The sequence below is a fragment of the Oryctolagus cuniculus genome, chromosome 4 (genome assembly GCF_964237555.1).
Source record: "Oryctolagus cuniculus chromosome 4, mOryCun1.1, whole genome shotgun sequence".
In the NCBI taxonomy this organism is placed as follows: Eukaryota; Metazoa; Chordata; class Mammalia; order Lagomorpha; family Leporidae; genus Oryctolagus; species Oryctolagus cuniculus.
This window is the reverse complement of record NC_091435.1, coordinates 5,625,758-5,652,686: the sequence shown is the minus strand read 5'-3', so window position 1 is coordinate 5,652,686 and position 26,929 is coordinate 5,625,758. Positions and strand designations below refer to the sequence as shown.

The window sequence follows — 26,929 nt, the reverse complement described above, 5'->3', positions numbered from 1 at the left end:
CTCCTGCCTGAAGTGGGTTTTATATGTCAGAGACTCCCTAGACGTTACTCTAAGGCTCATTTGGAAGGTTTGCCGTCGCAGTGACCTGAAGGTTCAGTGTAACAACCCTTTTATTGTAATAAAAGGCTCTTCCAGCAAGAGTCCACCTTCCACATGTGAACATTTTCAAAACTGTTTCCAACAGAGTAAACTCTTACGAAGACTTCATAGTGACATAAAAGGAAGCACTAGCAGTTTGTGGGCAGTGCCCAGGAGGTGGAGTGGTGTGATGTGGTGTGGAGGGAACAGAGAAGGGGTCAAGTGATGGGTGTGACTTCCTGTTCACCTTCAGGTGAACGGGGGTGAGCGGGGGTCATGTTGGAGCCCAGGTTTGGGGTGGTTTGCGCAAAGCTCCCAAGCAGACTGGCGAGTGGGTAATGGCCAAGAAGCACAGCTGGCGTCTCAGCAGGAGGGCAACGTGTTTCTCCCTGGCTTTGCAGGTGTCGGCGCTGGAGGCAGCTCCTACCTGTACGACCAGGGAGAGCTCACGAGGATCCAGCTGTGGTTGTGTTGCTGACTTGCAACATCATTGAGAAATTGCCTAACTTATTGCTTTCTGGAGATTTGCAGAATAAAAGGCATGCTCATGTGACAGGCTTTTTTTTTTTTTTTTACAGGCAGAGTGGACAGTCAGAGACAGAGAGAAAGGTCTTCCTTTGCCGTTGGTTCACCCTCCAATGGCCACTGCGGTCGGCGCACCGCACTGATCCGAAGCCAGGAGCCAGGTGCTTCTCCTGGTCTCCCGAGGGGTGCAGGGCCCAAGCACTTGGGCCATCCTCCACTGCACTCCCGGGCCACAGCAGAGAGCTGGCCTGGAAGAGGGGCAACCGGGACAGAATCCGGCGCCCTGACCGGGACTAGAACCCAGTGTGCCGGCGCCGCAAGGTGGAGGATTAGCCTAGTGAGCCGCGGCACCGGCCGTGACAGGCTTTCTTTAAGGTGGAAGATACACAATTTCCATATGAAAAAATAGAAGGTTTGAAAATACATGAGAAAATGAAAGTAAAAAATAATGTATAATCTTTGGGGTTTAAAATAAAATTTGCAATTCTAGTGACTTAAATTTAGAGAACCATTAACCATCTTCACCAAGGACCCAAGTTTGGGGAAGTTAACTTTGCATCTTGAAGCTGAACGTTAAATGTCAGTACTCCTCCCTACTCCGGGATAGCAGTGCCACTGCCTTCATGATGAGTGGCCGGGACACTCAGTTACTGAAGAAGACTGCGCGGCTCCCAGGGTTTGGTGTAACCCACACTGTGGCTGATGCCCTGGATCTTGAGTCTGAAACTTCCCAGGAGTTTGGGCAGCTGGCATTTGGGCTTCTTCAGCAGATTGATCTTCCTCTCACTTTAGCACAGTTCTGATGATCTACATAAACAAGACAGGGAAGAGCCCGGTACAAACACCTCACTGATTCTGTCTCCCATCGCCGTCCTTCGTCCTTCATGCAGTCGGGGCCATTGCTCGCCGCTGTCATCCGGGCTGACAAGCCGGTGGCTGGTCCCCGCCTCGACTGGGGTATCAGTTTCTGGGCTTTAACAGCAACAGGTGGCAGAGGGTGAAAACTGGACACAGGCCACTGCTAAGGCGACTTGTATTGTATGAGTGCTTACGGAATTAAAAAAAAAATTGCCGGTAGATTTTGAAACAAGGAATCTGCTTGTTACTGACAGGCTTCGGAGGTTGTTGCGACCCTTCTGGTTTGCTTGCCTGAAGCACGGTGGCTGCAGCCAACTCCTGGCCAGCGGAGGGGCTGTCCTCTGGGCTCGTCCAGCCCCCAGGGGCTCCTCCCCCACTGCCTTTCTGGTCCTGTTTCCCTTTGCTCCCGGCCTCTGATTGGCGCGCCGCGCAGCCTGGCCTTTTAGGGAGTGTTGTTGGGCATGTGGAGTGATAAGGAAAAGGGTCCAGAGGCTGCTTTTATCAACCAATCAAATATTTTCCTGACAGATCCCAAAATATTCCCGGGGCCAATGGAGGGGGAAGCCTGAGGTACTCTGGGCTCCTCGGGGAGGCAGCGCCTCTTAAGTCGTGGAGGGAGGGGTGGGCCCTCAGTGCAGCCCTGGGCAGCCGCCAGCCCGCACCTGGCACTGGCCTGTGCCTGTCCCCGTCAGGATTTGTCTGGCGACGCGTTTTCCTCACAGGGGTGTGTTGGGGGCAGGCCTCCCGCCCGGCTATCGACATGGTTATCAAAGTGTTTGTGGCCACATCTTCTGGGTCCATAGCGGTAGGTGTCTGGTGGTGTCCGTGGGGCTTCCCTCCTGGTCTACTTTCTGGGTGACCCAGGGCTGGGAGCAGAAGGAGCGGGCGCAGCGCAGTGCAGCTTCGGCCTTAGTTTCTCTTTCGCCCATCAGTCAGCTGCACCCTGCAGTGAGCGTGGGCACCCCTCGCTTTGTTTTCGTGGTGCTGGGAGAGCGTGTGAAGCGTGTGACCCGGACAGCTGGCGTGCAGGGGGGCTGGGGGCAGGAGGCGTGTTTGTTGACGCTGGAGTTTTTAACTTGTGATTTGTTGTTGTTGCATGTGATGGAATCACAGAATTTTTTTTTTTTTTTTTCGGGAGAGGGTTTCTGCCATTCATTTTACAAGACTTAGACTAATTTAAAATTGCGAATAAATGACTCTGAAGGCGGTTTAGAACGCGTGATGAACCCGTTTGCTAAGATGATTCCTGGGTGTAATTACTTGTATATGCGATATGACTGTACAGAAAGTATGAAGTTAACGTGTGTAATTCTATTATTTGAGGAAGATGATGTCACAGCCATCAGAGCACATTTTTAAGCACTCTGGGAATTCAGGCAGCCCCAAAATAGGAATTTAAAGCCAACCTCCCTCACACTGGGTGGTCTGGTCTGAGACCACCCGCCTTGTGATGCTGGGCCGCCTTTTGTTCAGCACAGACCTGTGCTGGGTCACAGGGGAGATCGGAGGGCCCTTCCTCCTAGGAAGTGACTTGGACTTTGGCTTTAGCTTTGCTCCTGTGGTGTCCACCTGGGACTGACATTTCTGCCAGCATTTGGCAGAAGTTAGCAAGCCTGCTAACACTTGTACTAATCCTGAGAGCCAGAGACGGGCAAGGGGGCTGTTTCCTTTTATGTCGAGTTCCTGAGAATCGCCGTTGCCTTTAAGTGGGCTCCCAAGGCAAGATGCTGGCTGGAGTACCCCTGGCTGCTGAGAGCCGCCTCTCCAGCCTGAAAGTTCACGTGGTTCTCAGAGGCGGGGAGGGAGAGCAGGGAAAAGAGCTCTAGGGTCCCCCCCCCCCCCCGGAGCACTCGCCACCCACGATTGTCTTTGTGATCCCGGGAACAGGTTAACAGAAAAAGACGAGCAAAAATCCCAGATGCAAAACTCTGAAAAATCTAGGCTGGCGCCGTGGCTCACTAGGCTAATCCTCCACCTTGCGGCGCCGGCACACCAGGTTCTAGTCCCGGTCGGGGTGCCGGATTCTGTCCCGGTTGCCCCTCTTCCAGGCCAGCTCTCTGCTGTGGCCCGGGAGTGCAGTGGAGAATGGCCCAGGTCCTTGGGCCCTGCACCCCATGAGAGACCAGGCGAAGCACCTGGCTCCTGGCTTCGGATCAGCACGGTGCGCTGGCCACGGCGGCCATTGGAGGGTGAACCAACGGCAAAAAGGAAGACCTTTCTCTCTGTCTCTCTCTCACTGTCCACTCTGCCTGTCAAAAACAAAACAAAACAAAACAAAACAAAACAAAACAAAACAAAAAAACACCTCTGAAAAATCTTCCATGACTCTTGACCACTGCAAAATCTTTCAGATGACCTGTAGCGAATACATCTGTGAGTTATCTAGATTAAAAAAATTAAAGGAAAATGGCATTGATGAACTCTAAATCTGTTGTTCATGCTCATTGCCGAAACCGTTACCCCTCACCTGCCCCTCCTCTGTCGGCTCCGTGTCTTGTGGCTCTGGCAGTGAACACATGTGCAGATTGCTTGCATTTATGGGATGGCCCACACTTTCAAAGTCTGGGAGCCTCGGAGGACCTGGAAGGATGCCCTTCATTCCAGGGTCCTGGAAAGGCGACGTGAATTCTGGTTGCCGAAGTGCATGTTCCAGGGCCACTGTAGCTGCACGACCTTGGGAAAGGTATTTCACCTTGCTAAGCCTCAATTTCCTTGTCTGTAAAATGAGGATAAGAATAGTACCCGCCTCATGGCGTTGTCATGAGGAATTATGACATCCAGGCTGCAGTGTCCAGCACACATCAGGTGCTCACCCAGCCCTCAGAAAGTATTAGAATTCTTAGTTAATCTTACAACTACTGGCCACTGCTAGTTAGTATCACTAGTGTAATTTTTATAGTTATTAGTGTTAACTGACATTGATTAGAATTAGTTGTTGTAATTACCAGCTAATATTTAATAGATCTGGGCCCACAACCACTAGGTATCATAAGAACTATTCAAAACCACATCCATGGAAGAATTTCTGTTCGTAAAAAAAATCTTTATTTGAAAGAGCGGCAGAGAGCTTCCATCCATTGTTTCATTTCCGATGGCCACAGTGGCTGGGGCTAGTCCAGAGTTCCATCTGGGTGTCCCGCATGGGTGGCAGGGCCCAAGCACCTTGGGCCATTGTCCTCTGCTTTCCTAAGTTCATTAGCAGGGAGCTGGATTGGAAGTGGAGCAGCCAGGATAACAGTGTGCTGGGGGCCTGACCGTGCAGCTCTGGGCCCAGAGTACGAAAGCTTCTCCATGTATAGTCTTACTGAGTTGTCACCCCTCAAGAGGGGCTTTGCTACGTCCGTGTTGCAGATCGGGAAACTGAAGAGCAGAGCCTTGCTTCTGGGCTAGGATGGAAACAGGTTGTTTGTGACTCCAATCCAGTGTGCTTTCTCCTGCAGTACAGTGACCTCAGTTGGAAAGGCTCCCAACTGTACGAGACAATGAATGGGAGATGACAAGCGAGTGGCACCAAGAGGCACCGCTGTCACATCACACCGACACGTTGGAGTCACTCACACTGGCCGGGTGACCAGAGGTCAGAGAACGGCACTTGGTGATTGCTGATGAGCAAACGTGACAGGATAGGAAAACGGAGCTCTGCTGAAGTCCCCGAGGCTCCAGAGATACTGACCCAGCCACCCCCAGGTCCTGCAGAGCCGCCACCCAGCACAGGCAGTGCAGCCTTGGAGCTGGCCTGGTCCCAGGGCACTCGGAAGGCTGGAGAAGGGGCACAGGGAAGAGAGAGGGGGGAGCGGGTACTGCGTAGCCCAGCCTTGAGGTTGCAGAGGGAGAGCTGAGGCTGTGTCCCCTCGGGTCAGCTCAGCAGGCCACGTGCCACGTGGAGAAGAACTGTAGCATGTGAGGGGCAGGGGCTCCTTGATCAGGGTCCCACCCAGGTCCCACGCTGCGGGAGGCAGAGCCTGAGTCAACTCCAGAGCGTTAGGATCATGGGCTCCCTGCCGCCTCTTCCCACCCTTCCTTTTTCTTCTTCTCCCTTTCTTCGGGGTGTGTGTTGGGGTGGGGGCTGGGAAGTGGCAGTGACACAGCGTCCCTGCATCCCACAGCCCCTTCCCTGTCCCGGTGCTTTTGCTGTCATGAGGCACCAGGACTGATGGTCCCTTCTGATGGAAGAATGCACTCAGGACTTTTGGAGAGAATTTTCCTCTCTTCAGAAGTTGTGAAATAAGATGTAATCCTTCGCCATTGCACCCCAAGCCCTGAGGTGTGGGTAATGGAAATGGAAGCAAAGTTGGGGAAGTGGCCTGGACTGGGGCCAGCTCCTCCTGGGCCGATCTGAGCTCCTGACAGTGGCTTTGAGAAGGGTTTTAGAGGAGGGAAACATGGGGATTTGGTCAGAATAAAGGGGGTTACCTTGGGAACTTCTCATCAAAAGCAAACCTGCTTTCAAAGAGGACGCGTTGACTCTTGGGAGCAGCAAGATGATCTCTGAAAATGTCCTAGGGAATCAGGAATTGCTAAAATGTCGCACATAATCGTGGGCAGGCTGGAAAGAGGGTGTAGAGACCCCGATTCATTAGAAATAATGATTGGTGCAGCGTCCTGTCATCAGGGTTGATGAGATTTCCCGGTGCTTAGAAAGCCAGCTGCGAAGCTGTGGAATTTGGAGCCCAGTCTCTGGGCAAAGGAGCGGTGGGCCTGGAGCGCTTGCAGCCAAGCCACAGAGGAGGGCGCCTCGCTGGGGAAGCACGGTTCTTGTTCATGGGGCCCCGAGGGTCACCAGGGAGGGTCCTTCTGTTAGGGTTCTAAGAAGGTGAGGAGGCAGCTATTTAAAAGCAGGAAAGACTTTTACTGAAGCTGGGACAGTGTGACGGGGGAAAGTAAGGTTGCTCGGCTGTGGGGTCTGAGAGGCGATAGCCCCTGAGGCAGTGGCTGTTTGTGGGGTGGGGGCCAATGTGTGTTGGATCTGATCAGAGGAGGGTTTAAATCTAGGCATGAGGGTAACACACGCCACACAATGTGCTATGTTGCCTGTGTTGCTGGCATCCCATATGGGTGCTGGTTCAAGTCCCAGCTGTTCCACTTCCGGTCCAGCTCCCTGCTAACGCACCTGGGAAAGCAGTGGAAGATGGTCCAAGTGTTTGGGGCCCTGTGCCCACATGGGAGATCCGGATGGCGTTCCAGGCTCCTGACTTTGACCTGGCTCAGCCCTGGCTGTGTTGATTATTTGGGGAGTGAATCAGAGGATGGAAGATCTCTCTTTTTTCTCTGTCTCTCCCCCTCTCTCTAACTCTCTCTGCCTTTCAAATAAATAAAAATAAAAATAAATAAATCTTTAAAAAAAGTATAGAATCTAGACATGAGCTTTGGGACTGTCATGTCCCTGTACAGCATTGACTGTGGGCCCCAAGTCCAGTTCATGTACTACCAGCTGGCCACAGGAAAGTGACCAGGGCCCTGCACCCTGGAAATCATCTCCAAGGACTTGTTATTGGACCATATTCTATTCAAAGGACTTTAATTTTTTTTTTTTTATTTTTGACAGGCAGAGTGGACAGTGAGAGAGAGAGACAGAGAGAGAAAGGTCTTCCTTTGCCGTTGGTTCACCCTCCAATGGCCGCCGCTGCAGCCGGCGCACCGCGCTGATCCGATGGCAGGAGCCAGGATCCAGGTGCTTTTCCTGGTCTCCCATGGGGTGCAGGGCCCAAGCACCTGGGCCATCCTCCACTGCACTCCCTGGCCACAGCAGAGAGCTGGCCTGGAAGAGGGGCAACCGGGACAGAATCCGGCGCCCCGACCGGGACTAGAACCCGGTGTGCCGGCGCCGCAAGGTGGAGGATTAGCCTATTGAGCCACGGCGCCGGCTTCAAAGGACTTTAAACCATTCAAATGTCAATAGTTTGGTGTCAGAGTAAAAACATTTAAAATTTCTGTCTTACTCATGAAAGTAGCCATGTGTTTGCTTCTTTATCACCCCTGCCACGTTCTAGATCTGTGTCGCACAAAGGACTGCTTTTCATTTTTTTCTCACCCAGTTAAGCAGTTTGAGAGCCTGTTCACATCAAGTTCTTGGCTCAGTGTCTGGTCAGCTGGGAGAGCCTGTAAACAACTGCTCATTGATTGTCTTATTGATTCCACCTTTGGGGAGTTTCTCCCTGGGGATTCTTGAAGGCGGGTCCGCGATGTGCTGTGACTTGACCACCGGTGTTTCTAAGAGGTGGCATCTCACAGTTCCGAGAGTGGCTTCCTTGAACAAACAGAGGACGTGATTGCAATTGATTCTGGGGAAGGAGGAACAGCAGTTGGCACGGAGAGTCGTCAGGCGTGAGCTGGGGACTCACACTCCGATTTTCATAACTTTGAATGAAATGTGTTTTTAGTATGGGTATACTTGGTATTTTAAGTTCAAGGTAAATTATTGTTTTTCTTCTTAATCAGAACTCTTCTATCCTGTTTTAGTTTATTAAAATTTACTTATTAAAATTAATTACTTTTGAAAAAGATGTTTTTATTTGAAAGGCAGAGTTACAGTGAGAGGCAGAGTTACAGGGAGAGGGAGAGGGAGAGTTACAGGGAGAGGGAGAGGGAGAAGTAGAGGGAGAGGGAGAGGGAGAAGTAGAGGGAGAGGGAGAGGGAGAGGGAGAGGGAGAGGGAGATATCTTCCATCTGCCTGTTCACCTCTCGAATGGTCACAATGGCCAGGGCTGGACTAGGCCGAAGCCAGGAGCCAGGAGCTTTTTCCAGTCTCCCACTTGGGTGTAGGGACCCAAGCACTTGGGCCATCTTCCACTGCTTTCCCAGGCATATTAGCAGGGAGCTGGGTGGGAAGTGGAGAAGCAAGGCTGGAACCAACACCCATATGGGATGCCAGTGTTGCAGGCGGCCACTTTACCTGTTATGCCACAACAGTGGCCCCCCATAGAGAGAGAGAGAGAGAGAGAGAGAGAGAGAAAGAGAATCTTCCGGCCAGCGCTGCGGCTCACTAGGCTAATCCTCCACCTGCGGCACCGGCACACCGGGTTCTAGTCCTGGTCGGGGCACCGGTTCTGTCCTGGTTGCTCCTCTTCCAGTCCAGCTCTCTGCTGTGGCCCGGGAAGGCAGTGGAGGATGGCCCAAGTGCTTGGGCCCTGCACCCCATGGGAGACCAGGAGGAAGCACCTGGCTCCTGGCTCCTGGCTTCGGATCAGCGCAGTGCCGGACATAGTGGCCATTTGCGGGGGTGAACCAACAGAAGGAAGACCTTTCTCTCTGTCTCTCTCTTTCACTAACTCTGCCTGTCAAAAAAAAAAAAAAAAAAAAAAAAAAAAAGAGAGAGAGAGAGAGAATCTTCCATTGCTGGTTCACTCCCCAAATGAATGCAACAGCCAAGTCTGGGCTATGTTGAAGCCAGGAGCCAGGAATTCCATCTGGGTAGCATGGGTAGCAGAGGCACAAGCATGTGGGCCATCTTCCACTGCTTTCCCAGACACATTAGCAGGAAGCTGGATTGGAAATAGAATACGGAGACTCTGTTATGGGATGCTGGCAGCTCAACCTGCTGTGTCACAGTGACTCAGTTGATTTTACCATGCATTAAGCATTGATAGTAAATGCCAGAATTTAAGTGGTTGTTCTGTTGATCACTGATAACAAAGAGGTGTGATTTATGTTTTCCTTGTCTGAATGCCTAACAAAACTATCGGTGTTGTATGCAAGCCCTGGAGAAAGGGCTGGGCGCACGTACATGGGAGGACACTTTGCGAAAACAGTCTGTGACTGCTTTCTCTCCTCTGGAGCAGATCAGGAAGAAGCAGCAGGAGGTGGTGGGCTTCTTGGAAGCGAATAAGATCGACTTTAAGGAACTGGATATAGCTGGAGATGAGGACAACAGGAAGTGGATGCGAGAGAATGTTCCCGGGGAGAAGAAACCGCAGAATGGGATCCCCTTGCCTCCCCAGATCTTCAATGAAGAGCAGTACTGTGGGGTGAGTCTCTGGTCCTAGGAAACCCGTGTGCGTGCGTGTGTATTGGGGTGTGTGTGTGTGAAGTCTTTTTTCTTTAAAAATTTATTTATTTATTTGAAAAGCAGAGTTACAGAGAGAGAGAGAGAGAGGGAGAGACACAGAGAGATCTTCTTTCCACTGATTCACTCCCCAGATGGCTGCAGCTGGCAGAAGCCAGGAGCCAGGAGCTTCATCTGGGTCTCCCACATGGGTACAGGGACCCAAACACTTGGGCCATCTCCAGCTGTTCTCCCAGGCACATTAGCAGGGAGCTGGACCAGACTTGCCTGGTGCCCACATGGGATGCCAGCTCTGCTTAACCTGCTGCACTACAATGCAGGCCCTGCAAGCCCCCCTCCCCTCTTTAAAGCAGATTAATTTTGAGACAGCATTTGTAGTCTTAACCTATGTCTTGCACCTAATTCCTGGATGGTCGGTCCATGGTGGTTAATCAGTATTTAGGATTCAGAGAACTGTGGGAACATGATTCAGAAGTTTTTTGGATGATTTTAGGCACCTTAGTGTATTTTGGAGAGCTGAGGTTAGCATTAGTTAGAATAGAAGGGAATTCTCTTCAGTTTTGGAGAGAATGGGCACCCACACTGAGGCAAGGCAAGTTTCACTTTAATAAACATTGACTTGCAGAAGTACAGTCTTTTTTAATTTTAAAGATGTATTTGTTGTTTGAAAGGCAGAGTTGGAGGGAGGGAAGGAGGGAGAGAGGGAGAGAGAGGGAGAGAGGGAGATCTTCCACCCACTTGTTTACTTCCCTGCTGGCCGCAACCAGGGATGGGCCAGGCCACAGCCGGGAGCTTCCTCCGGGTCTCCCATGTGGACACAGGGGCCCAAGCATCATGGGCCACCTTCTGCTGCTTTCCCAGGTGCATTAGCAGGGAACTGATCGACGCGGAGGAAGTGGGACACAAACCAGAGCCCATATGGGATGGCAGTGTCACAGGCATCCTAACCCACGGTGCCGTGATGCCAGCCCCACAGGTAGTCGTACCATCGTTGCAAAATGCATTTGTGTAAGCAGAACTGTTCCGCACACTGTGATTACAACAGCGCTTTTATTTCATACATTTAATAGTTTATCTGGGCACAAAATCACTTCTGCCTCACAATTTACAGATTATACTTAATAGATCAAATTGTTGAAATGAGACCTTAAGTCAGAGGACCAAAATGCTGACCTGAATGCAGAATCGTGGTGGCTCGAGTCGGGGTGAGGGAGATGGAGGGGGTGGATGACAGACACCAAAACACAGAAGGAGTCGTCCTGGGCCCCCACCACAGTGGGGCGACTCCGATTCAGAATCCCCTGTTATGTGTTTTATGAATAGACAGAGAGGAGCTCCAAGGCTCCACGGCAGTAGCGGCAAGGAGCTGGATGATAACTACCCTGACTGGATCGGCACACACGGCCTGCATGTGTTCAAACCTGACCTTGAACCCCAGGAGCGCACACAGTTGTCACGTTAGTCCCAACATTTAATCTGTGTATGGAGACGGAAGTGCTTCCTACCCCGATTGATCATTGTGTGTTTTATGCGTGGACTGGATTATCATACTGTACCTCAGATATATACGCAGTGAGGATGAAAGACCCAGAGGGCGTGAGCAGATGAGAGCTGTGCTCCGAACGCGCAGGGCTGCCTAAGCTGTCCAGGTGGTTTCTGATGAGCAAGGAGGCCCTGGCACATCGGGGATCGCCCACGTGTGCTGTGGCTGAGAGCTGGAGCCAGGTGCAGGGGCCTGAACTCCCTTCCCCTCTTTTTGCTACACAGCACAGTCAGTTCCCTAGGGAAGGTTTTCCTTATTATTAAATTTTTTTTAATACATTCTTCCGAAGTACCTGTCATCCAACTCTAGCCAGAGGCCCAATCCCTGCCCCTGTTGGTCTCAGCAAATTCAATGGCACTGGCTCACATCCACGCTGATTCATTGAGCTGGCGCCTGTGGCTGGCTTCACTCCAGGGCAGGGCAGCTGAGCGGCCCCCACGGAGACCGGGGCACTCGCAAAGTCAAGCGTGCTCTTCACAGCAAGGCTCACGCACCTCTGAACTGAAGCAGACGCGGCTTGTGGAAGGGGGTGCTGTCACAGACCATCAGAACGAGAGGAGGGTGCTTTCTCGGGGTGCTGGCAGCCACATCCCAGTGCTGGCCCAGGTTGGCTATGGAGGCTCACAGGGAGAGTCTGTCCTGTGTCTCCCCTGGCCGCTGCGGTTTGCTGGTGGTCACTCCAGCCCCTGCCTCTGTCGTCACACCGCGGCCTCCCTCTGTTCACTTGTCCTGCTCAGAAGCACAGCGGTCGTGCCGTGGGGCCCACCCGGACCCAGTGTGACCTGATCTTACAACCAGTGGCGTCTGTCAAGGTCCTGTGTCCAAATCACGTCACTTTCTGGGGCTCCAAGTGGACATGGGTGTGAAGCGGGCGCTGTTCTCCCCAGCCCCAGGCTGTGTGAACTCACGGGGGGCTGTACTGGCACCGTCAGGGGGTAGCCAGAAGCCCCATGGCTGTGGAATGTTTTTAACATCTTCCTGTGGTCAGCACTGGTGAGGGGCACATCCGGCCCCATCCGCTCTCCTGGGGCTTCCCCAAGTGTCCACAGGGTTCTCCTCTGGAGGCAAGAATCCCCCTCTCCAGCCTCCCTCCCTCTACCTAACAGACTTGTGAGAACTGGGGCTCTTCCTGGATGAGGAAAAGTAGAACGCGGAATGATGGCGGTGGTAGGGAGGACTTCTGATGTGGTTTTAAAAAATAAATTAATGCACACGTGGAGAAATTACAGTGGCTGTGAAGGGTCTGCCGTGACCATTATTCCCCTCCCAGGCGCCTGTCTCTCTGGCCCTTCCCCCTGCCAGGCCTGTTCCACGGGCCTGCGACTGGGACGTGCCACAGGACCAAGCTCAGGAGACGCCTGTGCTAGGTTTCTTTCTTTTTTTTTTTTTTTAATTTTTATTTTTTGACAGGTAGAGTTAGTGAGAGAGAGAGAGAGAGAGAGAGAGAGAGAGAGAGAGAGAAAGGTCTTCTTTTTCACGTTGGTTCACCCCCCAAGTGGCCGCTACAGCTGGCGCGTTGCGGCCGGTGTGCTGCACTGATCCGAAGCCAGGAGCCAGGTGCTTCTCCTGGTCTCCCATGGGGTGCAGGGCCACATCCTCCACTGCACTCCCTGGCCACAGCAGAGAGCTGGCCGGCAAGAGGGGCAACCGGGACAGAATCCGGCGCCCTGACCGGGACTAGAACCCCGTGTGCCGGCGCCGCTAGGCAGAGGATTAGCCTAGTGAGCCGTGGCGCCAGCCTGTGCTAGGATTCATACTCTGCTGTTGTGTCTTGAGATTCTTAGCAATCTTTGATCAAAGGGCCTCATAGTTTCATTTTGCGCTGGTCCCTGACAGTTACGTCTCTAATCCTGCTCCCAGGCAGCCAATGTTGGCAGTTTCTTGCTTGTTTTTCCAGAAATTTCCTCTGTATATTCGCAGTGCCCTAGCACTGAAAAAACAAGTGTGTGTGCCCTGTATCCCCTTTCATTTGTTCACTTAATAACCGCATCGCAGCAATCACTGCATAGTGGCACCTGCTGCTTGTTGGAATGGCTGCAAAACTTTTCCATTGTACGTGACACCGTTCTTTGGCATAGTCCTCGAGTGGAAAGCACGCAGGCTGTTTTTAGCCTTTTGTTACATGCACAGGGGTGCGGGAATCATCTCTGCACATACAGCCCTTTGTATCTACCACACGTGTGCGCGTGCATGGACGTATAAAAACATCCACCTGCACATACTTGAGGGTGCTTTGAAAAGTTAGTGGAAAATGGAATCAGAAGATTCATTTATTTTGGCACAAAGGAAGTTAGAAGTCCATGCAGAGTTCTTTTTCTCATAATATGCATTTTTTCATGAACTTTTTAAAAAAGATGTATTTATTTATTTGAAAGACAGTGTTACAGAGAAGCAGAGGCAGATCTGCTGGTTCACTCCCTATGTGGCCAGAGCTGGGCAGATCCGAAACCAGGAGCCCGGAGCTTCTTCTGGGTCTCCCTCATGAGTCCAGGGGGCCCAAGGACTTTCCCAGATCATAGCAGAGAGTTGGATCGGAAGTGGAACAGCCAACTCAAACCGGCGCCCATGTGGGTGGGATGCTGGCCCTGCAGGCGGTGGCTTTACCTGCTACACCACAGTGCTGGCCCCCATGAACTTTTTTAGGATATTTCATCTGCAGGGATTTAAAAATTTTTTTGCATCAAAATAAACATCTTGAATTCCATTTTCCGTGAACCTTTTGAAAAGCCTCTGTGTGTGTGTGTGTGTATGTGTGGGGTGTTCCCGGAGGAGTGCGGGGTTACAGTGTGCGTACTTTTCTCACAGTTCTTTTCACAGTTGTTGGCAGATGGTTCTCTGCTGGGCTGCCCCGGTTTACGTTGTCACCGCCTGAATTTGAGAGCACCTTGTTCCCTGTGATGCTGACAGTGCAGTGTGCTGTACCCTGCTGGGTCTTTGCCAGTCTGTTACGTGAAACATAGGTCTCCCTGCTTTGACTGGGATTTCTTTATGAGTGAGGCTGAGCGTCTTTTCCCACTGTAAGCCACATGTATTTTTCTCTGTAACTGGCCTGTATATAGCTGTTGTCATTTTTCTCTTGGGTTATAGCTAATGTTGATTGGTTTGTAAGAACCTTTACATAGGAAGGTGTTGTAAATATTTTCTTTCCCCACATTTATATTTTCTTTTGACTTTAAAAAATTATTATTATTATTTTAAAGATTTATTTATTTTACTTGAAAATCACAGTTACACAGAGAAGGAGAGGGAGAGAGGGAGAGAGAGAGAGAGAGAGAGAGAGAGAGAGAGAGAGTCTTCCATCTGCTGGTTCATTCCCCAATTGGCTGCAATGGCTGGAGCTGCACCAATCTGAAGCCAGGAGCCAGGAGCTTCTTCCCAGTCTCCCACATGGGTGCAGGGCCCAAGGACTTGGGCCATCTTCTGCTGCTTTCCCAGGCCACAGCAGAGAGCTGGATTGGAAGTGGAGGAGCCAGGACCCGAACTGGCGGTCACATGGGATGCTGGCGTTGCAGGTGGTGGCTTTACCTGCTGCGCCACAGTGCCGGCCCCAATTATTATTATTATTTTACTTGAGTAGCAGAGGGAGAGGCGGAGGCAGACAGACGGAGTTCCCACATGCTGACGCCTTCCCCAAATGCCCATGATTTCTGGTTTCTGGGCTAGGTGAAGTCAGGAGCCAGAACTCAGGACTGGTCTTGGGAGGGACTCAAGTTCTTGAGCCTTTACTACTTGAGCAGGAAGCTGGGACTGGGAGTGGAGCCAGGCCTCAAACCCAGGCTCTCTCTAGTGGAAGGTGGGCATGCCAAGTGGCAGCTCAACTCCTAGGCCAGACGCCCACCTGGACTTTAATACAACCTGAAAAGATTACTACCTGAGAGGCAGAGGCAGGTTGGGGGGGGGGGGAGAGGGAGAGGGAGAGAGAGAGAGAGAGAGAGAGAGAGAGAGAGAGAGAGAGAGGAATCTCCCTTAACCAGTTTACTCCCCGATGCCTGCAACGGCCAGGACCAGGCTGGGCCACGAGCGAGCGGAAGAGGGGAACTCAGCCCCGGTCCCCACGTGTGCAGCAGGGACCCAGCTGAACTTTCTCCTGCTTCTCCCAGCCTTAGCCGGGAGCTCAGACCGGGGTGGGGCCAGGACCTGACCATGGCTGCTCCCGTGTGGGGTGTGGGCATCTAAACTGCCAGGCGAGATACCTGTCTCGTGTATTTTGAATTTTTTGAAGGGATGTTCTTTCTGTAGCTTAAAACTTTTAATGTTTCTGTGTGGAAAAAATTAGTAATCTTTTCTCTTTCTGGTTCCTCACTCTGAATCTTGTTTAGAAAAGGGTTCTGTAACATAAAATTATCTAAAAATACCCTCATGCTTTCTTTTAGTATTTTTGCAATGAAAACAGGATTTTAAACCTGTTACTTTAATTTAAACCATCCTTTTAAATTAGGCCAGGGGCTGGCGTGGTGGTATAGAAGGTTAAGCTGCCACCTGCAACACCAGTATCCTTATGAGTGCTGGTTCCTGTCCTGGCTGCTTCATTTCCAATCCAGCTCTCTGCTGTGCCCTGGGAAAGCAGTAGAAGATGGCCCAACTGCTTGGGCCCCTGTACCCGCTTGGGAGACCCAGAAGAAGCTCCAGGCTCCTGGCTCTGGTTTTGGGCTGGCCTAGCCTGGGCCGTCGTGCTATCTGGGAAGTGAACCAGTGGATGGAAAGCCTCTCTCTGTCTCTGTCTCTCTGTCTCTGCAAATAAATAAATAGATAAACTATTTCTCTGCATTTCAAATAAATAGATAAACCTTAATAAAATAAATAAATTTAGGCCAGTTAGAATGCAGGTAATATTGAAGTGTGTAGCCTTCCTCCTGTGTTACCTTCTAGGGTAAAAGTTATTTCTACTCTTGAAACAAAACATCAAAGTCATCTGTTCTGCTTTGCTGTAACCTAATTTTTTTTTCATTTTCATTGTGGAAGAGAAAAGTTTTCCCAAAGAATGACTTCTGCTTTAAAGATACATAGCCCTATTGCAAATGTGGCCTAATGAAATGAGCATGCAAGTTGATTTAAGTTAAATGGTTTTTAATTTTTTTCAGTTTTGCTTTGAAAAAGATATTTTTAGTTTATTTCATGAAAAGCTTCACTAAATTTGCTTTTCTGCAGTCTATGTATGTTTTGCTTTTTTGTTTGTTTGTTTATTTATTTGACAGGTAGATTTATAGACAGTGAGAGAGAGACAGAGAGAAATGTCTTCTTTTCGTTGGTTCACTTCTCAAATGGCCGATATGGCCAGCACTGCGTCGATCTGAAGCCAGGAGCCAGGTGCTTCTCCTGGTCTCCCACGTGGGTGCAGGGCCCAAGCACTTGGGCCATCCTCCACTGCACTCCCGGGCCACAGCAGTGAGCTGGACTGGAAGAGGAGCAGCCAGGACTAGAACCTGGCGCCCATTTGGGATGCTGGCACCACAGGTGAAGGATTAACCAAGTGAGCCATGGCACCGGCCCCATGCTTTGCTTTTTTATAAAAAGAAAGATTTATTTATTTATTTGAGCCAGTGCCACAGCTCACTTGGCTAATCCTCCGCCTGCGGTGCCGGCACACCGGGTTCTAGTCCTGGTCGGGATGTTGAATTCTGTCCTGGTTGTTCCTCTTCCAGGCCAGCTCTCTGCTGTGGCCCAGGAGGGCAGTGGAGGATGGCCCAAGTGCTTGGGCCCTGCACCCGCATGGGAGACCAGGAGAAGCACCTGGCTTCGGATCAGTGCGGTGCGCCGACCGCAGTGGCCATTGGAGGGTGAACCAACGGCAAAGGAAGACTTTCTCTCTGTTTCTCTCTCTCTCACTGTCCACTCTGCCAGTCAAAAAAAAAAAAAAAAAAAAGAACATTTATTTGAAAGGCAGAGTTAGAGAGAGAGGGAGAGACAGAGATGTTCTATCCACTGGTTTACTCCCCAAATGGCTGGGCTGAAGCCAGGAGCTGGAACTCCATCTAGGTTTCCCACATGGGTACAGGGACCCAAGTACTTGGGCCATCTTCCGCTGCCTTCCCAGGTGCATTAGCAGGGAGCTGGATCAGAAGTGGAGCAGTCGGGACTTGGACTGTTGCTCATATGGGATGCCTGCCTCGCAGGCAGTTGCTTAACCCACGGTGCCCCAAGGCTGGCCCTGTTCATGCTTCTAACAAGAGTGCCTTCACAAGACCAGGAGTGTAAGGCTCCATGTCCAAGGAGACATGGCAGCTCCGAAGGACGTTCCGTGTATCTTTGCACGTGGTTACACGTGCATTACTGTCCTCTGAGGTTCCTGAGGGTCTGAACGTTGGAGCAGTGGTGGGAAACCTCAGGGACAGGCAGCAGCTGTCTCTGCCGGGGCACTGAGGGGTTTGGTGTCAGGTGTCAGAGGTAGTCCTGCCATCTCACCCCTGCCAGCTTGGACTTGTGCAGTCCGTGCAAAACAGATGAAGATGTTACCCGGGAGCCATGGCACATGACTGTTAGAGAAAGGAGACACCCTATGAGAAGCCAGGCACAGCCGAGGCTGGGTTACCCCTCCTGGCAGAGAAATGCCGCCGGAGGGAGCAGAATCGCTGTTGATGACAAGTGGGAATCTGGGCGTCTTAGTCCAGGTGAGGGCTGGGGCGGGACAGGGCAGCCTGGGCCTGCACACGGCCAAAGGGGACCTGGCAATCAGCAGCGAGGCCGGTAGTCTGTGGCTACTTAGGGCTGTAAGGAGTGAGAGACTGCTAACTCAGGGTGGAGAGAGGGCTTCTAATGCAGTATTGTGACTGAACAAGCTGTTCTGTGTTCTTAAAAATTTATATGCTGTACCTGATAATAACCTGTGGTTTAAAGAGGAGCAATGCAGTCAGCAGCTATGTACTCACCACCTAGTAGGAGATGATTTATTTGAAAGGCAGAGTGGTAGAAAGAGGAGAGCGAGAACATGAGAGCGAGAAAGCGAGAGAGAGAGAAGAAGAGAGAAATAACTGTTCCATCTCACCCACTGGTTTAGTCCCACATCCATGTTCATTGGTGTTACTCACAGTGACAACAGCCAGGGCTGGGCCAGGCTAACATTAGGAGCCTGGACCTCCCTCTGGGGCTCCCACGTGGGTGCAGGGGCCCAAGCACTTGGGCCATCTTCTGCCGCCTTCCCAGGTGCGTTAGAATCTGGATCAGAAGCAGAGCGGCTGGGATTCAAACTGGTGTGTCATTTTGGGATGCCGGCTTTTCAGGTGGCTGCTTAACTCTCTGTGCCACAACGCTGGCCATGTTACCACAAACTCAGACGCCTGCTGGGTGCCTCTCACTGATCATATCCCTCCTCTCTGAGCCACAGATTGTGTTGTGGTCAATGTTGTGTTTCCCCTGGCCTTTCTTTCATCTCCCACCTACATTCTGTACACCTAACAATGTATTGTTTTACCTATTAAAAAGGTTTGTATAGGAGGACTCACTCTCTGTATTCCTCTTTGTCTTGTTTCTTTCACCCATGCCTCTTAAAGACACATCCACACACTGGTGTCACTCATGGTCTATTCACTTTCACCGCGGCAGAAAGGCCGGTCGTGTGGTTCCTGGTCTTGGGCTGTTCACAAATGTTCCCAGCAGGGGTCCTGGTGACGTGCCAGTGTCCCTCGGTTCTGCACGGAGTGGAAGTGCTGGGTCATAGCTCCGGCGTGTTTAGTTTCAGGGGATAATACAGTGCTTTCTGGAATAGTCCTGCCAGTTTGACTCCTACCAGTGACAGGTGAGCGCTTTCCCGTCATCCACCTTGGACCTGGGTTTGGGTGCTGGAGGGTGTGAAGTGGTAACTCCCCACGAGGCTTCCATTTGCGTGTCCTTGTTTACGAATGAGAGTGACTCCTCATGGTTTTTGGCGTGTTTATTGTTTTGGTCTTTTCCTTGTGATGTGCAAGGCTGCTTTGCCTGCTGAAGACACAGCCCTCCTCCGATCACACACTGCAGATGCCTTCTCTCGGCCCCTGGCTTCTCCTTGTGTTCTCTCACCTGCAATCTAAAATTGATTCTCCTGTGCTGTCTTCTACAATTTTGGCTTCTCATTTTGGCTTCTTGTTGATAATTTTGGCTTCTACTTCCTTTGTGGACCTAAAATTAAGTGGATGGTATGAGGTAGTACTATTCCAGTTTTTAGAAATGTAAATAGGGGCCAGCGCTGTGGCAGAGCATGTAAAGCCACCACCTGTGGTGCAGGCAGCCCATATGGGTGCTGGTTCGAGTCCTGGCTGCTCCACTTCTGATCCAGCTCTCTTCTGTGTCCTGGAAAAGCAGTAGAAGATGCCCCAAGTCCTTGGGCCCCTGCACCCGCGTGGGAGACCCAAAAGAGGCTCTTGGCTCCTGGCTTCAGATCAACGCAGCTCCAGATGTTGCAGCCATTTGGGGAGTGAACCAGTGGATGGAAGACCTCTCTCTCTGCTTCTCTGTAACTCTGCCTTTCAAATAAATAAATAAGCCTTTTAAAAACCCGTGACTAATCAATTATTGTACCCATATCCATCCTTTCTCCATCTCTCTGCAATACCAGCTCTGTGAGCCTTGTGGGGTCCATTTCTGGATGTCATGTCTATCTCTGTGCTCCGGTGTCACCTGTCTTTATGACTAGTAGCTTTATAATGAATCTTGTGTCTTGTGCATCTTCTTGGTTTTTCTCAGCCCTTGGCCTTGTACTTTTAGATTAGTGACCTTGTTTGGCTTTATAAAAATCTCTGTAGGAATTTTGAGACTCTATGTCTCAGTCTAGGAAGAATTGGCATCCTTAGGAAACCTCTTTATAGAGATGTCCAACCCAAGGATATTTCCGAATCATCATATTTAGGTCTTATGTAATGTTTAAATGTTCTTCCTACATGTCTTGCTGTTTTGTGGGGGTATCTCCTATGTTTCATGCCATCTCTTTTTCTAATTTATTTTTTCTTCCTGACTGTTGCTAATATAAAGATAAGACTTCATGTTAATATGAGTATCCAGCAACCTTGCTGTACTCCTATTAACTGTAGTATTTGACCTGTAGGTTACTTTGGGATGTACTTATTACTTAAGGACAGTTTTATTTGTTACTTGCAATGTGTCTGTCTTTTAAAAAAGGGTTATTTATTTATTTGAAAGGCAAAGTGAGAGAGAGACAGACACACATACACGTATACACACACAGGGAGGGAGGGAGGGAGGGAGGGAGGGAAGAAGGGGGAGAGAGAGATAGAGAGCGAGAGCGAGCGAGCGAGCTTCCATTCATGGTTCCTTCTCCAAATGGCTGCATTAGCCAGGGCTGGGACAGGCCAAAGTGAGGAACTTGGGGCTCCATCTGGATCTCCCAAGTGACTGGCAGAGTCCCAGGCACTTGGGCCATCTTCCACTACTTTCCCAGGTGCGTCAGCAGGGAGCTGGATTGGAAGCAGAGCTTCTGGGATTCTAACTGGCTCTCTGATATGGGATGCCAGTGTGGTGGTGGCTTAACCTGCTGCACCACAATATTGGATCCTGTCTGTCTGCTTTTCTTGGCTTAATGTGCTAATGAGGGCTTTTAGAATAGTATCAGTCAGAAATGGTAATAACAGGTGTCTTTGTTTTTCATTTTAAAGAATGTTTTCCCATAGAGTATAATTGTTGCTTAAGTTTTGTGTAAACTTCCCTTTATCAGGTTCACTTCCTTGTTTTCTAAAGCACTAAAAGATCATGAATAAGATGTTCACTTTTTCTGAACGTTTTGTTTTCTGCTGAAAATAGTTTGGCTTCCTCAACTCCAAATGTAATACACTACATCTGCAGATTTTTCTGTTAAATGCCCATTCTGTTTTGTGGTTGCAGCATATTGCGTTCCTATATATTGCTGGGCTTGGTCTGTAGATGTTTTATTTAAGGTTGTTATTTAGGATCCCTGTGCATGAGACAGAGAAAGGGGTCATATTCGCTGTTTCTAATTCTGGTATCCACAGTAGGCAGGCTGGCCTTGTTGAATCAGGTGGGGCCATCCTCCTCCTTTTCTGTCTGTCTGTCTCTTTGTCCCTTCGTTGCCTCTGACCTCCAACCCCAGCCACTATAACCTGTGTGTGTGTGCTGAGATGGTGGGTGCTGGATCGTTAAGCTTTTCTCCTTTGCAGTAAGTGCAGTGCCAAGCTTGGCCAGTAGAGGGCAATGGAGGGGCATGGCTGGAGGGAGGGTCTTTCTGGTGGTTCCGGTGTTTGTATTTTGCTGCTTCCACCTGGCACATGATGACAGCAGTGATGTGTGTGCGTGTGTGTGTGAGTGTGTGTGCATGTGTGTGTGCTTCTGTGGTGTTCTGCCTCCACTGTGTGTATGTGAGTGTGTGTGATCCTGTGGTACTCTGCCTCCTGTGTGTGTGTGTGTGTGTGTGTGTGTGGTGTTTTGCCTCCACTGTGTGTGTGTGTGTGCTCCTGTGGTGGTCCTCCTCCATTGTGTGTGTGTGTGTGTGTGTGTGTGAGTGTGGTACTCTGCCTCCTGTGTGTGTGTGTGTGTGTGTGGTGTTCTGCCTCCTGTGTGTGTGTGTGTGCTCCTGGGTGGTCCTCCTCCATTGTGTGTGTGTGTGTGCTCCTGGGTGGTCCTCCTCCATTGTGTGTGTGTGTGTGCTCCTGTGGTGGTCCACCTCCATTGTGTGTGTGTGTGTGTGTGTGTGCTCCTGGGTGGTCCACCTCCATTGTGTGTGTGTGTGTGCTCCTGGGTGGTCCTCCTCCATTGTGTGTGTGTGTGTGCTCCTGGGTGGTCCTCCTCCATTGCGTGTGTGTGTGTGCTCCTGTGGTGGTCCACCTCCACTGTGTGTGTGAGTGTGGTGTTCTGCCTCCTGTGTGTGTGTGTGCTCCTGGGTGGTCCTCCTCCATTGTGTGTGTGTGTGTGTGTGTGTGCTCCTGGGTGGTCCTCCTCCATTGTGTGTGTGTGTGTGCTCCTGGGTGGTCCTCCTCCATTGTGTGTGTGTGTGTGCTCCTGGGTGGTCCTCCTCCATTGTGTGTGTGTGTGTGCTCCTGGGTGGTCCTCCTCCATTGTGTGTGTGTGTGTGCTCCTGGGTGGTCCTCCTCCATTGTGTGTGTGTGTGTGCTCCTGGGTGGTCCTCCTCCATTGTGTGTGTGTGTGTGCTCCTGTGGTGGTCCACCTCCATTGTGTGTGTGTGTGTGTGTGTGTGTGCTCCTGTGGTGGTCCACCTCCATTGTGTGTGTGTGTGTGTGCTCCTGGGTGGTCCCCCTCCATTGTGTGTGTGTGTGTGCTCCTGGGTGGTCCTCCTCCATTGTGTGTGTGTGTGTGTGCTCCTGTGGTGGTCCACCTCCATTGTGTGTGTGTGTGTGTGTGTGTGTGCTCCTGTGGTGTTCTGCCTCCTGTGTGTTTGTGTGTGTGTGTTCCTGTGGTGGTCCTCCTCCATTGTGTGTGTGTGTGTGCTCCTGGGTAGATCTCCTCCATTGTGTGTGTGTGTGTGTGTGCTCCTGTGGTGGTCCTCCTCCACTGTGTGTGTGTGTGTGCTCCTGTGGTACTCTGCCTCTTCTATGTGTGTCTGTGTGTGAGTGTGTGTGCTGGATTGGAAGTGGAGTCGCCAGGACTTGAACCAGCGCTCTGACAGCACTCTGACAGCACAATGAGACAGGTGTCCCTAGTGGTGGGTCAGTCTGTTGCGCCACAATGCCTGCCTCTGTTTTCCAGTTTTTAAGTTTAGCATAAAGGTTGTTTGTTTTTCAAAACTGAGAGGAAGGTACAGAAATTTCCCATTAACCACCTGACCCCATATATCATAGCCTCCATCACTACCAAATCCCTGGAAGGTTTTAATAATATATGATTATTTCTTGTTTAAAATATTTAATGGTGTCCTCTCTTTGTTCTTAATATTTTTCCTTTGTGTTTTCTCTTATTCTTTCCCCTTGATTCACCTTGGTCATAGACGGTATTTTTTTTCTTTTGGCTCATTGTTTCTTTTCCTTAATCTTTTTTGACTAATATTTGTTTATTTATTTGAAAGACACAGTGGCAGAGAGATAAGGAGAGACAGAAAGAGAGAAAGATCTTCCACTTTCTGGTTCACTCCCAAATGGCTGCAACACTGGGATATGGGCCGAAGACAGGAGACTGGAACTCCGTCTGGGCCTCTTCCTGGGGTGGCAGTGGGTGGGAAGCAGAGCAGCTGGGACTTGAACTGGTGCTCTGATGGGATGCTGGTGTCCAGTTGGTGGTTTAACCTGCTGTGCCTCAATGCTGGCCCAGATGTGGTTGTTTTACCTGGTGTCTTATCCACTAGGCCAAGTGCTTGCCCTGACAATCTTTAGTATTGGTTACAAATAGTCTGATGTTTGTTGCTGGTATGAGTTATTTCACTCCAGTGTGCAAGAAACAGTTCATTTGTCTGTGTTTACTTGAAATATTTAAGGGCAGCACTCCTGCCGGCACACTTGGAAGACTGTGAGATTACTCTGCTTACTAAGTAAATTGCGTGTTGCTTAGGGCCCCTCGGCCTGCTGGCCTTCTGTTACAGAGTGTGAGGAAATGTGTGCGCTCTTGTCCACGTTCTGATCCTAATACAAATCCAGTTTTGAAATCAGTCAAGAATTATTTGATCAGGAAGTCTTAAGAGTTGTCACCCCCGTGAAAACCTTGTCTCCGAGAGCCTCCCCCCCCCCCACTGGCCCACCTGCAGACCCCCGCTGGGGATGAGTGGCAGTACCCCACCAAGGAGGGGGCCAAGAACTTGGCCCCAGGCCCACAGCACCCTGCCGGCGTTGCTGGCTTTGGCACTATAGCTACAGCTTTTGGGGTAGGAATGTGGCAGTCAAACTAGTGAAGAAGTGCTTCAGAAAAAGTAACCATGACTTGTCCTCAGAAACCGTGATATAAAACTACAGCGCCAACATAAATCTAATGCATTCTGCATCTCTAGAACCTGGTTTCATGTTTGTACAGGGCTCTTGGTCCATCACCCACCAGCATTTTCTGCATCTGTATGAGTCCTTTTATTAAACTATGAAAATGGCTCTTTTGGCCATAAGTCACACAAAGTTGTGAGGATTAGGAAAGTAGTTCCTTCAACCATTGATCTGATGGTACACTCACCAGCACAGTGAGTATAGTGGAATTAAAAATGTAAATTCTTCACTTCTTTTAAAAGTGTTTAATTTAGGGGCTGGCGCCGTGGCTCACTTGGCTAATCCTCCGCCTTCGGCGCCAGAATCCCATATGGACGCCAGGTTCTAGTCCCAGCTGCTCCTCTTCCAGTCCAGCTCTCTGCTGTGGTTCAGGAAGGCAGTGGAGGATGGCCCAAGTGCTTGGGCGCCTGCACCCGCGTGGGAGAACAGGAAGAGGCACCTGGCTCCTGGCTTCGGATCGGCATAGCTCTGGCCATAGAGGCCATTTGGGGGGTGAACCAACAGAAGGCAGACCTTTCTCTCTGTCTCTCCCTCTCACTGTCTGTAACTCTACCTATCAAATAAATAAATAAATAAATAAATCTTTAAAAAATGTTTAATTTATATTTATTTGGAAGACAGAGAAAGAGACACACACATGCACACGCACACATACAGAGCTCCCATCTGCTCTGAGGCTGGGCCAGTCAGCAGCCAAGAGCTAGGAGCTAAGCCCAGGCCTCCCATGTGGGTGACAGGGACCCAAGCATGTGAGCCATCACCGGTTGCCCTCTACGTGTGCGTCAGCAGGAAGCTGGAATTGAGAACGGAGCCGAGCCTTGAACTCAGGCACTCTGTTATGGTGTGTGAGCGTTCCAAGTGGTGTCTTAGCTGCTGTGCCAAATGCCCACTCCAGTCTCTCACTCTAAACTGGACACTGTTGCTCCTGAATTAAAATACCAGAGAGCAGACAGAGCAGTGATCAGAACTTAGGAGCACTGTTTCTTTGAAGATTTAACAGAAGCAGGCATTGCCCTAAGTCCAGTGAGTACTGTGCTGCGTATGTGGGTTCCATTCTCTCAACAAAATACCCGACACTGGGCACTTTAAAAAGAAAAGAGGTTTATTTAGCACATAGTTCTGGAGATTCCGCAGCATGGTGCTGGCTTCTCTGGGCCCCGGGTGACGGTTGCATGTGATGGAGTCACAGTGCCAGGAGCGTGTGCAGAAGAGATAGAAGGGACAGAGAGGGGGCTTCCATTCACTGGTTCACTCCCTAAAAGGCTGCAATGGCTGGAGCTGGGTCAGGCCAAAGCCAGGAGCCAAGAGCTTCTTCCAGGTCTCCCACGAGGGGCAGGGGCCCAAGCACTGGGGCACCTTCCGCTGCTTTCCCAGGCGCATTAGCAGGGAGTGGAGCATCTGGGACTCGAACCAGTGCCTATATGGGATTGCCAGCATTGCAGGTGGCAGCTTAACCCATTAGCTACAACACCGCCTCTGAAGCCATTTTTTCTAATCATTATAAGCCCAGGCTCCACTTGCCAGGTGGTGCACCTGTCCTGTCCCCTCTGCTTGTGGACAGTTGTCTTCCACGGCTGCTCTGCTTTGGTGGCCGTCACTGCTGCCAGCAGCCGTTCTGCCGGCTCTGGACAGCGTGGGGTCACCTGTGCCCTTTAGCTGTGCCTGTCATTCTGTGCCTGTTTAGATCCGCAGGCTTGGCGGCCGCTCCCCGGCAGGAGTCACACACACGAGGCTTTCCCGTCCGTGTCACACGGTGGTGGACGTGACATTCCTGGCGACCTTGCTGCGCTTCCCCAGCTCTGGGCTGCCAGCCACTGGCTTTCCTCACACCTCAAAGCACAAGGCTTAGCTCCCACGTGGGTTCTCAGGAGGTGAAATCGCCCGTGCACGTTGCGCACGCTGAAGGGCTGGCTGCCGTTGGAGGCTCCCGCGCTCCCTCAGTCTGCCTTTGTGGGGAGGCGTTCTGTTGCGTGCCGGCCGGGCTGTCTGCTCCCAGTCATGACCACAGAGCCCACGCCTAGTTCCACCTGCTGACCGACTGCTCATCTTTCACTTCACTCATGCCGTCACGAACCTGGGGCTTGCGGGGCCTGGGGATTCTGTGGGTTCTCCTTCCTGGACACGGAAACTTACCTGAACTTCCTCGCTCCCTAGCTCTGGCAGAATCGCTCCCTGAGTCTCTTGTTGCTGTCCCCTGACCCTGGTGTGCGTGTGCGTGCGTGTGTGCGTGTGTGCGTGCGTGCGTGCGTGTGTGTGCGTGTGTGTGAGAGTGTGTGTGCGTGTGTGTGAGTGTGTGAGTGTGCGTGTGTGTGTGCGTGTGTGTGTGTGCGTGCGCGTGTGTGCGTGCGTGTGCGTGAGTGTGTGTGCGTGTGTGTGTGCGTGTGTGCGTGCGTGTGTGTGTGCGTGTGTGTGTGTGTGTGCCGTCAGGACCATCACCCTGGTCTCCAGTAGCTTCTACATCATCATTCCACGGCCCGTGTGTCAGCAGCGTCGCCCGTGCAGCAGTTTATAAGTAACTGTCATTTTCATCATATTTCTGAGGACAATTTTTTTATTTTTTTTTTATTTTTTGACAGGCAGAGTGGACAGAGAGAGAGACAGAGAGAAAGGTCTTCCTTTGCCGTTGGTTCACCCCCCAATGGCCGCCGCGGCTGGCACACCGCGCTGATCGGATGGCAGGAGCCAGGTGCTTCTCCTGGTCTCCCATGGGGTGCAGGGCCCAAGGACTTGGGCCATCCTCCACTGCACTCCCGGGCCACAGCAGAGAGCTGGCCTGGAAGAGGGGCAACCGGGACAGAATCCGGCGCCCCAACCGGGACTAGAACCCGGGGTGCCGGCGCCGCGAGGCGGAGGATTAGCCTAGTGAGCCGCAGCGCCGGCCCTCTGAGGACAATTTTTCCAAAAACCGGGTACCATGCGCCTGACCTGGGGACGTCATTAGGTGAACGTCTTCCGCGGGCACCTCTGCGACACGCGTGTCGTCCAGGCCCCTTTTCCTGGGCGTCACCACATCGCCACTGTGTTTCCTGTGCTGCAGACCTGGCCTTCTGGAGAAGCTTCCTGAAA

General features: G+C 51.2%; 1 protein-coding gene across 2 annotated transcripts in view; it reads left to right on the top strand.

Annotated features, from left to right (window-relative positions):
- The first annotated feature begins 1,905 nt into the window (after positions 1-1,905).
- Positions 1,906-26,929, top strand: part of SH3BGR (SH3 domain binding glutamate rich protein) — a 66,103-nt gene continuing 41,079 nt past the window's right edge. The window contains exons 1-2 of one of the 2 annotated variants that reach the window (XM_051833564.2): positions 1,906-2,266; positions 9,240-9,425. In XM_051833564.2, the coding sequence (XP_051689524.1) occupies positions 2,222-2,266; positions 9,240-9,425 (231 nt within the window). In that variant the 5' untranslated portion in view covers positions 1,906-2,221. The remainder of the gene's footprint in view (positions 2,267-9,239; positions 9,426-26,929) is intronic. The other variant, XM_070071813.1, reaches the window with a different exon arrangement.